The sequence below is a fragment of the Phocoena phocoena genome, chromosome 16, assembly GCF_963924675.1.
Source record: "Phocoena phocoena chromosome 16, mPhoPho1.1, whole genome shotgun sequence".
Classification (NCBI taxonomy): domain Eukaryota; kingdom Metazoa; phylum Chordata; class Mammalia; order Artiodactyla; family Phocoenidae; genus Phocoena; species Phocoena phocoena.
Genome location: NC_089234.1, coordinates 24,684,416 through 24,697,045, shown reverse-complemented (window position 1 = coordinate 24,697,045; position 12,630 = coordinate 24,684,416). Strand labels below are relative to the sequence as shown.

Below are 12,630 nucleotides of genomic sequence, written 5' to 3'. Positions count from 1 at the left end.
CAGTGAATGACACCATCACCTTCTCAATTGCTCAAAAGCCAAAATATTAAGATTTGTTCTCGATCCTTCTCTTTACCTGACCCTTCACATTCAGTCCATCAACAAATCTGATGGTTGTTGCTCTTACCCTAACAACAAAAATTGAAGAAGAATTAAAAACTTCCTGAGATAAACAAAAACTGAGGAAGTCCATCGTTACTAGACTGCTCTACAAGAATTGCTAAAGGGAGTCCTTCAAGCTGAAATAAAAAGCGAGTAGATAGTAACTCAAAGCCAGAAGAAATAAATAAAAAACAACCTAAATAAAAAATGTAACTACATAGGTAAATATAAAAGCCAGTGTTCTTGTATTTTTGTTTGTAAGTACTCTATTTTTCCTGTGTGGTTTAAAAGAAAAATGCATAAAATAATAATTAAAAATCTATGTTAATGGACACAGAGTATATAAAGATGTAATTCATGATAATAATAACATACTGGGGGAGAAACAGAGCTCCATGGAAGCAGAGATTTGCATACTACTGAAACTAAGTTGGTGTTAATTTGAACTAGTCTGTTATAAAATTAAGATGTCAATTGTAATTCCCAGGGGTAACCACTAAGAAAGCATACGGAAAAGGAAAGGTATAGGGAAAAGGAAAAGAGAAGGGGATCAGAATGGTACTCTGCAAAAAACCCCAATTATATACTAAGAAAGCAATAACGGAGGAACTGAACAACCACAAAATATGACATGCAGAAAACAAATACCAAAATGGCAGCAGTAAGTTCTTCTTTACCAGTAATTACGTTCAATGTAAATGCATTAAAGCCTACAATTAAAAGGCAAAGATAGACACAATGGATTAAAAAAAGATCCAATAATATTCTGTCTAGAAGAGACTCACTTTAGATCCAATGACACAAGTAGCTCAAAGGTGAAAGGATGGAAAGATATCTTCCATGCAAACTGTAACCAAAAAACAGCTGGAATAGTTATACTAACATCAGACAAAATAAACTTTAACACAAAAATTGTGTTTTATATGCTGATAGAAGGCCAATCCTTCAAGAATATATAACAATTATAAACATATATGCACCTAAAAACAGTTTCAAAATATATGAAGCAAAAATTGACAGAATTGAAGGAGAAATAGACATTTTAATAACCATAATTGGAGACTTCAATATCTTACTTCCACTAATGGATAGAACAAGTATAGTTCAATATAGATCAATATAGAAATAGAGGATTTGAACACTATAAATTAATTAGACATAAGAGACATATACAGAATTCATCACTCAATAACAGCAGAATACACATTACTTGCAGGTGCAAATGGAACATTCTCAAATACAGATCACATGTTAGGCCATAAAATGAATCCTAATACATGTTAAAAGATGGAAATCATACAAAGTATCTGCTCTGACCACAAGGGAATGAAACTAGAAATCAATAACAGAAAGAAAACTGGAATATTTACAAATATGTGGAAATTCAACACCACATTATTAAATAATCAGTGAGGTCAAAAGAGAAATAAGGGATATTAGAAAATACTTTAAAATGAATGTAAGTGAAAATGTAACATACCAGAACTTATACAAATCCTTCTCAAACACTTAACAAAAAATTGAAAAGGAGGGAATATTTCCAAACATTTTATGAGGCCAACATTACCCTTTTGATTATCAAAGCCAAAGACACCACAAGAAGAGAAAATTACAGGTCAATATCCTTGATGAACATGGATGCCAAAATCATGAACAAAATATTAGCAAACCAAAGTCAACAGTACATTAAAAGGATCACACACACACACACACACACACACACACACACACACACACTCCTAGACATATGTTCAAACTGCTGAAAACCAAAGATAAAGAGAAAAATCTCAAAGGCAGACACATTATTTTAAGAGGAACAAAGATTAAAAAAATATAGTAGGCATCTTGTCAGAAGTTCCGTAAGCCAGAAGAAGATGAACACCTTTAAAGTGAAAAGAATGAGAGGGAGAAAGAAAGAACCTGTCAATCCAGGGAACCCAGCAAAATATCTTTCAATAATAGAGGTGAATCAATTTCAGACAAGGAAAAACAGAGAGAATTTATTACCGACAGACTTGCAATTCAGTTGTTAAAAGAAGTTTTTTAAGTAGAAGGTATATAATACAAGACAGAAACTTCAATCTATACAAAGAAAGATCTCTTGAAATAGTGAAATTGGAGGGGAATAGAAAATGCTTTTTTCTTATTTTCATCACTCTAAAAGATAACTATCTATAGCAATAATAACTATCTATAACAATAATAACAATATATTGTGGGTTAAGAGCATTTATAAAAGTAATATGTATAGCAACATTAGCACATAATTCCCAAATAGCACAAAATCCTCAAATATTTGGAAATTAAATAACACACTTCTAAATAACCCATAGTAACTTCTAATAGGAAGTTACAAGGGAAATTAGATAATATTTTAAATGGAAAGAAAATAAAAATACAAAATATCAAAATTTGCAGAATGCAGCTAAAATAGTGCTTAGAAGGCAATTTATAACATTAAATGTTTATATCAGAAAACAAGCAAGGTCTGAAATCAATTCTCTAAGCTTATCAAACTTATCATTAGGTGAGGAGATTGACTCTAACAAAATAATAGTATGTATATTAGGATGAACATTTAACTCCATGGTCCTGAACTTCTTTTACCTTAGAATTACCTGGCAAGCTTTTAAAAAATATCCATGCTTAGGGGTGAGGTCTGGACACGTTTGTAAACTTGTTCAGGTGATTCTAATGTAGAGTCGGAGTTAGCAACCACTGGTTCAACTGAATGAAAATGATTTACCATAGAAATGGGAGAATATGAAAAATATTTGGTACAGCAGGTGATATGTTGGTTTTTTCTCCTTAAAGCATGATAATTACCCGAATCACAGAATTCAAGTCTTCAATTATGTTCTTGTTGATGAGGATTGCATCAGAATAATCCAGCAGTAACTGGAAATTCTCCAGTTCTACTTGCCCTTGTTTAAGGAGGATTTGGATTGTCAAATTCAACTGGAATTTCACTTTGTCTTCCTGTAATCTAAATTGAAAAAGACTTTAAAGTAAGTAGTTGTAATACATTTATATTCCAAATTTCATCTATCATCTGATATATAAATTTGATAAAATATATCTGACATAAAAATTGAATATAAAATTCAAAATTAATTTTCCTTAAGTTGAAGGAAAACATGCTGGAGATTAATGTGGAAAATATTTTCCCAATGACAAGCTTTCCTAGAGGTCTCTATGGTACCTCTTCTTACTGATGTGGAATTACACTTGGGCTGCTCAAAGAATGGTATGGACAGAAACACATTCATAAAGTTTTACTTCATGATTAAGAAAAGATTAATATGGTTTTGAATGTAAGTGGAAAAAATAGAGATGCTACCAAATAACAAATCTGTTAAAGTTCTGACTTTGTGTATTGATCTCTGACATTATATTAACAATGTTTAATCTGCATACTACTTATCAAATCTATTTTTAGGTAATTCATATTCCTACTTATCACCTAGATCTGAAAATGATGTTTAATGATGAATTTGGGAACATCAGAGAAGTATTTATCAATGTGGCTGTAAATATGGCCAAAAGTGAAGCAAGGACTTAAAACAGTATCCCAATTACTCTGGAAAATACAACAAGCTCCCTTGAAGAAAAAATATTAGCTGCTTAGGCCTCTACATGGAAATTTCTTGGATATCTACTTAATTTTCCACACAGTTTGCTTGTGTGGCTTGAGCTTAAAAGTACTTACCAGCAGAAACGTGTTCTTTGTATTTTCATGTGGAAGGAGATTAAAATAAAAGATTTTCCCCAAGTTTGCCTATTTGATTAAGTCACAGGAATGTGAGGTATAGTATAGGGAATATAGTCAATAGAATTGTCACAACTTTGGGCTTCCCTGGTGGCGCAGTGGTTGAGAGTCCGCCTGCTGATGCAGGGGACAAGGGTTCGTGCCCCGGTCTGGGAGGATCCCACATGCTGCAGAGCAGCTAGGCCCGTGACCCATGGCCACTGGGCCTGCGCATCTGGGGCTTATGCTCTGCAATGGGAGAGGCCACAATGGTGAGAGGCCCACGTACCGCCAAAAAAAAAAAAAAAAATTGTCATAACTTTGTGTGATGATAGATGGTAATGACCTATCATGGAGATCATTGAGTAATGTATAGGAATATCAAATCACTATGTGTGCATCTGAAACTAATTTTGTAAGTCAATTATGCTCCAAATTTTAAAAAAGGGAAAAACAGAAATTGAAGAGTAAAAAAAAACTTGACCATTTGCAGTAAGAACAGTGGAGCATGTAGGCAAATTTCTGAAATAAGGTCTTATGTAACAAAATGCACTTTCTCAAGGAGAAGTTATAAAGCCATGAATATAGGTAAGCCAGTGCCAGCTGAAAACCAGTGAGTCAGCATTCTCTCCCCATGATAACACAACCTAATTTAGCCCTAGATTTTGAATAAATGAACATGAATGAAAGGTTCAAATTACAGGGTGAGCTCACGGGACACTTTTTCAATTTCATGTTGCACCTTCTCATCATCCTCAGTTCTCCTCTGGAGGAAAGCCACCATTTCTATTAAGCCAGCTGCTTTCTGCTTTACCTGAAGAAACCAAGCCACCAACATCTCAGAACATACGGAGCTTTAGAAATAAAAGCAAACTAATTTTAAAGAACTTTAAAAAATATACATCTTTTAACTTTGTTACAAAACCTTAACAAGTCCAACTTTCTAAGAAATAAACAAAAATTTAAATCCTGCCATTATGTAATATAAGAAACCCAAAACTTACATGGTACCTCCCATGAATAATCAGAAAAGTATCAAATTTGCTTCTCACTGAAAGACAATACGCAAGCAACTAGAATTTTTCTTATATCTTATCATCTTAGATAAAGTTTTACAATCATAGATACTTTAACAAAAATATGACAGCCTGACGCATGTGGCACACAATTTAGGTAACTGGTGGCAGGGCCGGGGGGCAAGGTGTGGTCAAGAAGCAGCAAGAGGAAGAAGTGTCTTCCTAATTAAACACACTCTCAAATTGCTACCCTTTGTTACATTAACAAAATATTCTAGCAAAACTATAATGCTGATTCTGGTGAAATATAATTCTTCTATGCAAAAAGGGATGGGGACTACTCAGGACCAGAGCAGACAGGAGAAGTTGTATCTACAACAGTGCTGTCCAAGAGAAATGTCACGTGAGCCATCGATGCAAGCCACGTATGTAATTTAAAATTTTGCAGGAGCCACATTATACAAGTGAAATGAAACAGATGAAATTAATTTTATTATCTTATTTAATACAATATATCTGAAACATTATCATTTCAACCTGTAAGGAATAAAAAAATATTAAGACACTTTCCCTTCTTTTTTTCATGCTAAGTCTTCTAAATCTGTGTGTATTTTCCAGTTACAGTATGTCTCAATTAGGACTGTCCACATTTATTTCAAGTAAAAAATAACCCCATGTGGCTAGTGGCCATCAATTTGGGTCTACAAGTACTTAGCCCTCAGTAGGACTGATGTTAATATTTTATTTCTTTATCATTATTATTAATATTACTAACTATTACCCTAGTGCGAAAACCTAAATAACTAGCTTTTCTAGAAGCACTGACCACCATAAACTATATATTTCATACTAGTACACTAAATGAAATGAAATAAAATAATAAAATGTTATTATATACTTTCTGTTCATTTTCCACTTTCGCTCGTCTGGTCATGCAGAAATGTTCCCAGACGGAGGGGTCCAAGCCTTGTGGCATGTTATTAATACTGTCCAAGTCATCCATGGCTTTCATTAACTGGGCAAAGGCATCCTTATTCAATTTCCCAGATCCTGGTCGCTCTCCAAAAGGCACAAGACTGGTCGTATCTGAGTGCACTTTTTGTTTGTGAATCCTGGTATTACCAATAAAAGCCCATCAACCTTTCACATTCTCACATACAAAAAAAATCACTGTTAAATTAATGCAACCCTTAGCAGAGGTGTGATACTGCAAGACAGTTTCCTGTGGCTAGTGGGTGGATTACCCCAAAGAGAAAAGCACCCACTTGGACCTTCTTCCATCCCCTCTGGATCCCCAGACATGACCTCAGCTGGACTATAGATGTCCCCAGTTTCTGTCGGCACTGGCAGTTTCACCTGCACTAGAAAATGTCTCCCTTCTGGGCATTTTAAGCAGGTAAGTAAATGCCTGAGGGAAGTGTGGATGTCCCCTGGTTCTGCCCCATACATCCTCTGCTGGTATCCTTGTTGCAGGTGAGTAGCCTGGAGAATGTTCAGCTATATGTGCAACTGGAGAAGTGCCTCTTTTTATCTACATTAATGGATTAGTTTTGTTTCCCTGGCCTGCAGCTGGGAAGAGAAGGGTACAGAGATTTGTACCAGGCACTCACTCTCAAGGTGCTTTGCAATACGTCGTGAAGTTACTATTGTTATCCTCTTTTTCTAGATGAAGGAAGTGAGGCTCTGAGAGAAGTGACTGGCCAAGGCCATAGGTCTGATAGATGTGGAGTTAGGATTTAAAGCTAATTCTGTTGGACAATAGAGTTTATGCTTTTTCCACTGCTGCCTCCCAGTATATGGGAGGTCTCACTTCTTTCTTCACAGGCTTATGTAACTCACTCCTTTAAAAATAGGGAAACAAAGACATAAGGCTTGCTCTAGACTGAATTCCTCAGGTTGCATGTAACCTGTCAAAGGTGAGAGAATGAGTTTGCATCTCAGACACAAATGAGCCTATATCTTTGTGACAAACTCCATGGTTCCTACATTATGTCTGATTAAAAATTATGGAAATCTGAATTGATAAAAATCTGTGAAATGTAGTTCTAATGCTACTCTTGGTATACAAATCAGATATTTTAGAACTCTTCTGATAATGGTTATTTTCAATCATTTATACTGGCATTTTTCAAACTTTATCTTGAACACAAATCACATGAGATGCTCCGAGGAAAGGGTATTGGTGGTCGAATAAGTCTGGAAAACATTTCCTACTCTATTTCTTATACTTGGGGATGCAAAGGCTACAAAAAGTTCTGAAATGTTCTTCAGTAAAGAAAATCTTTTAACTTTATCTTTTTCAACCCAGTATTTCCTTAAACTTATTTTGTCCTGGAAGACTATTATGTGTAATTCCAATTCATACGGCAAGGGACTCATACTTGCTGGAACACATCTTGGGAAAAACAGTTTATAAATCTGTCTGCCATCTGTGTCTTATGAGGAACTACTTTCATGTATAAAATAGAACCTATAATAGCACTATGATTACTTAGATACTTAACTATTTTTAAATAGTAAAAAAGAAATCCTTAGTCTTCATTGCCTACTGTAAGATATAAGAATGATCTTTAACAAACTGAGTTATGATCAAGACACTTGAACATTTTCACATAAAAGATGTTACATTGAATATTACGAACTAATCGGGAGAAAAAGCTGACATCTAATAACGTTTACAAATTTTTTTTCTCAAAAACATGATAACAAAGAGGAAACAAACCTTGGTCGGCGTTTAAAAAGTTTGTAGAGTATATCCACCTGATGACTGGGAATTTCAGAAAATTCCTTTTTAAAGCTGCGATCTAGAACCTAAGGGAAAACATATCATTGACAGGATTGTAACTTTTTTCAGAAGGCTTTTATTTGTTGACAATACTCTTTAAAATATAGGTTGTGTCACTTTGATTTTAAAATTCCATGAAAACTTGGTTTATAACCTTGTTAGAGGGTGACCACTCACTGTGCAAGGATTTAACAAAGATTTACTTTGAACAAGAAGCACCTCAGTAAATTTAAAACATTACTTCATATAAGAGGTCTTAGAAATCATTCAGAACTGAAGTTTCACAAAATGATATTTACCTGTAAAACATGCAAGTTACCTCTATTTTATTCCATTCCGTTCTATTCTATTCTTTTGTTTGCTTTTCTATCCTATTCTTTTCCATTATAAATCTGCTGATCATAGCCTACTAAGCTGATTTCATAACCAACTAATGGGACTTGCAACCTGAAGTTCAAAAAGCTCCAAAGTCTACATGAGCTCTCTCTTTTTTGTACAAGAGAAAGCTTGAACGAGGGAAGTTTAAAAAAATTTATTTTACACAGTGATTTTTAGAAATACACAGTGGCATAGAATGAAGTACACCCGTAACTGTGAATTACAGTAGGAGAAAAATCTATGAGGAAATTAAATTATATCCCTCTTAATCTTCCCCAAATCCAGGCAGCAGCAACTCTATCGCATTAGCGAGTGGGTGAGACAACAGCTCTCACTTTGTCTTCCGCCAGCAAGTTGTCGTAGTGTTCCTTGTACATATCGAGGTCTTCTCTAGATTTCCGGATGGCCTCTGTAGTCTGGCTCTATAATAACATCAGGAGTAGAAGATTGGAACTGGAGATTTTTCAGGATAAACAAAAATATTGGGGATACTGAAAAGAACAAGGAATTCCCTAGTACAAGATAAATGTGAAGTGAAGTATCGATTACATATAACATTCACAGAAAAAAGTAAACTGACTGGAGACTGAAAGGACAAACATCCACTCACCTGTTTCAAAGGGTAGCCAGCTCTGTATGTGAGTGTGTAAGTGACTAGGGAGCACACTACACTCTTGGCAGGGCAGTATGGATGATAAAATTGCACAGGCTTGGGAGTTGCATGGACCTTGGTTCTGAGAGACTGAATATATAAATGGACAACGGCCAGACAGTATATAAAGATAGAGCCCTGACCCATAACCTACAACCAGCCAGGAGGGGAAACCACAGCCTCTGCAGCGATCGGCCCTAAACTGCCAGGACTTGGTCAATAACTTTCAGCTTTCCTAATTTTTGCTACCATTTTCAACTTAGGACCAACCAGAGAAAGCCAAAGCTCCTTCCTAAACCAAGCACATAGGTTGCCAAGCTTCTAATTAACTTGCTCCAGGCTTCTCCATGCCAACAACTTCGAATCGGGGAATAGCTGAAGCCCTCTCTTCTATTCATCATGAAGCTTTCTCATCCCCTGCCTGGCTTTGAGTGTCTGCCAAACACAAGTGATGGTGGCTGATTCCCATACTATACCAAGCTCTGAATAAACAGTCTGCTTATTCTCATTTGGAGGGTCTTTATTTATATCTACAGTTCCAATTTCTGGTGTGTTACACACTAGTGAGTGACTTAGCCTGTTTCCAGTCTCTCTGAGATGGACTCCTCATCTACAAAAGAAATCCCATACTCTGTAGGGTTGTTATGAGTAGGGTTGTATTTAGAAGGTGCTTTGCATATGCTCTTTAACAGCCTCTTGGCAACAATAACTACATATGTCATTTGATACTTTATATCATTCATAAATGTCATTTATTAACACTAATAAAAGCGGACATCTTTTGAACATCATCATGTGACATGTATTTTGTATTCATTGTCTCTTTAATGAAACATATCTATTCATGCTCCTATTTGAGATTTTCAAACTATGACAGCTTTTCATTCTATAAGCTAACCCATTACTTATATATTTAGTGAAACTTAGGGTGCCAAAACGTCCAGAGAGAACAATATTCCCTAGAGAAGAGCTTGAAAATAGCTTTAACGGTTATGTGTCTTGTCCAAGGTCCCATAGCTAGTCAGTGGTTAAAAGTGGGCCCCTTCAACCATGAAGCCACATGGCCTCATTTTATAAACCATATGTCATATGAAAGTTACACAGTTCGTTTGACTAAATGATTGCAGACGCAGAATCACATAACTTTATGAACAGATTGGAGTGGGCACTTTCATCTGACCCTGGGGCAAAGTCCCAGACAGGGAGCCAAGGAAAGCACACAGTTGAGTAGGAATGTAGAAGGAAGGAAGAGGCTAGGCATGTGAGCTCTCGTTAAGAGGGATCCCCTTTGTCAGAAGATGCTTGTACTCAGGTATCAGACACTACACTTACTTTCTCCTCCTGCTTCCTTGCAAGGTAGTTGTTCAGGAAGGCTTCTCTGGAGCTTATTTCTTCATCCAACAGTAAGGAAAACACAAGGTTGATTATTTTCAATTCCTCCTGCAGAAATATTTAAAAAGGGGGAAAATGATCAATATGCCTACCTTTGAAAGGATTTCCTATTGAGGGTCACAGACTTGGCACTCATCAAGCAAGTTTATGACATACAAGCAAGAGAAATTCTTTTTAAGAAAAAGGGAATATAAACTTGCAATAACTGCTCAGTTGTTTTTACCTTTTTCAATTTTCATTGTAAGATAAAACACATACATAGGAAAATACGTAAAACAAATGTATAGTTGAATGAGTTATTATAAAGGCAAAACACCCTTGTTATCACCACTCAATTAAGAACTAGAACTTTACCACTTTACCAGAGCCCTTTCCATGTGTCCCCATTCTAATCTCAACCCCGATAATAACCATTGTCCTGACTTTTATGGTAATCACCTCTTTATGTTTCTTTGCAGTATTATTACCCAAATATGTATCTCTAGGCACTATTGTATAACATACTGGTGAAAAAACTGTCACATTTTAGAAGTCTCTTATAATCCACAGGTTCCCTTTCAGCCCTTTCTTTTCCTCACATTTATTTGCAGTTATCTGTAGTTTCACCTAGTCTGGGTTTTGCTAACTGCATACTTATGGCAAGTTTTTCAGAGTCCTTTATCCCATGTATTTCCTGAAAATTGGCAGCTGAATCAGAGGACAGATCAGACCTATGTTTGATCCTTTTATGAAGATCATAAAGGATATTGTGCTTTTTGATCAGGAAACAGGTAGTATCAAGTTGTCTTTCTTTTTGAGATGTTAGCAGCTGTAGATCTCAATGCCTGGGTCCATTAATCCACTGGGAGCTGCAAAATGGTGATGTTATATTTCTATCATTCCTTTTTCACTTACTGATTGAAATCCTCTTATAAAGGGCCGCTTCTCCCTATCTATTTGGTTACCTAGCAGTGTAGTTCATACAGGAAAACAGTAAATACTTGACACTTTCTCTTTATTAATTTTTAGATAATAAATTTGTTAACCTTTGATGGCATTTTTATTTTTAAAATATCACACATTCATTAATCTAACAAATTTGATAGGTTTCAGTTAATTGCAATTATTATTATCGTTGAATCTTAAATTGTCCCATTTAGGGGAACTTTTTTTTTTTTTGCAGTACGCGGGCCTCTCACTGCTGCGGCCTCTCCCATTGCGGAGCACAGGCTCCGGACGCGCAGGCTCAACGGCCACGGCCCATGGGCCCAGCCGCTCCGCGACACGCGGGATCCTCCCGGACCGGGGCACGAACCCGCATCCTCCGCATCAGCAGGCAGACTCCCAACCACTGCGCCACCAGGGAAGCCCTAGGGGAACTTTTAAAGTTGACTCCTGAGTCCTTTTGATGTTACTTAGTAGTCTTTGATAGTTTCCTCATTGTCTTGTATGAAAAGATGTTCTATCTTTTTAAAATAACAGCTTTACTAAGATGTATTTCACGATCCATACAATTCACTCCTTTAAAGTCTGTAATTCAATGGTTTTTAAAAATCAGATTCCCAGTTGTGCAACCATCACCACAATTTTAGAATATTTCATCACTTCTAAAAGAAATCCGTTAGCAGCCATTTCCCATTTCTCCCCACACCTCCCAGAGGTCTTCATGCCTCCACCCAAAGCAACCACTAACTTTAACTTTCTGTCTCTATGGATTTGCCTATTCCGGACATTTCATATATATGGAAACATTCAATATGTGGCCTAGAGTGTCTGGCTTCTTTCACTTAGCATGTTTTCAAGGTTCATCCATGTTGTAGAATGTATTATTACATTCTTTTTGTAGCTGAATAATATGCCATTATAGGGATAAACCACATTTTATTTATCCATTCATAGTTGTTGGACATTTGGATTATTTCTACGTTTTGGCCATTATGACTAACGCACTCTTAAGACTAATGCTGGAGCATTCATTCCCAATCTCCCCCCACCTAACTACCATATGCATACATCCCCTCCCTGCTGGGCCAGTGATTATGTTCTTCTATCTGTGGCCACGATAAGTGAGGAACAGCCCCTCTCCCATGGCTACGGGTCTTGCTGGGTCCTGGTAATAGTGCCCTTCCTTTGCCTCTTTAACTCTAGGGATGACACTGGCTTCCCATCGTTTCTAGTCTCTGGCTGTTTCACCATTCTTTACTGTTTCTCTTAACCCTGCCCATACCTCAGTGAAGAGTCCCTGCATTACCTCTCTTAAACGTAACCCTTTCAGGGTACCATTCCTATTAGGACCCTGACAATACAGACATCCTCCTGGAGGTTCCTTAACCTCTCTCATCATTTTTGGTTGACCCCTTTGCTTTGGTGAGATACATCTTCAATTAGCTTCCAGAGAATGGGTGCATATAAATTTTTGAGACCTTGCATTTCTCAAAATATTATTCTCCTTTCACATTCAGTTGATAGTTTGGTCAGGTATAGAATCTAATGTTAGGAATAATTTTCCCTCAGAATTTAAAGCCTTCATTCTTGGTCTTCTTGCTTCTAAGTTATTGTATGCTTCATTTATATTCTT

At 36.3% G+C, this 12,630-nt stretch overlaps 1 protein-coding gene across 1 annotated transcript in view; it reads right to left on the bottom strand.

Annotated features, from left to right (window-relative positions):
* CFAP43 (cilia and flagella associated protein 43) overlaps positions 1-12,630 on the bottom strand; it is a 99,119-nt gene that overhangs the window by 5,382 nt on the left and 81,107 nt on the right. The window contains exons 29-34 of the mRNA XM_065894218.1: positions 10,014-10,121; positions 8,365-8,451; positions 7,589-7,677; positions 5,765-5,978; positions 4,552-4,664; positions 2,929-3,088 (exon numbers count right to left, since the gene is read on the bottom strand). Coding sequence (XP_065750290.1) covers positions 2,929-3,088; positions 4,552-4,664; positions 5,765-5,978; positions 7,589-7,677; positions 8,365-8,451; positions 10,014-10,121 — 771 coding nt within the window. The remainder of the gene's footprint in view (positions 1-2,928; positions 3,089-4,551; positions 4,665-5,764; positions 5,979-7,588; positions 7,678-8,364; positions 8,452-10,013; positions 10,122-12,630) is intronic.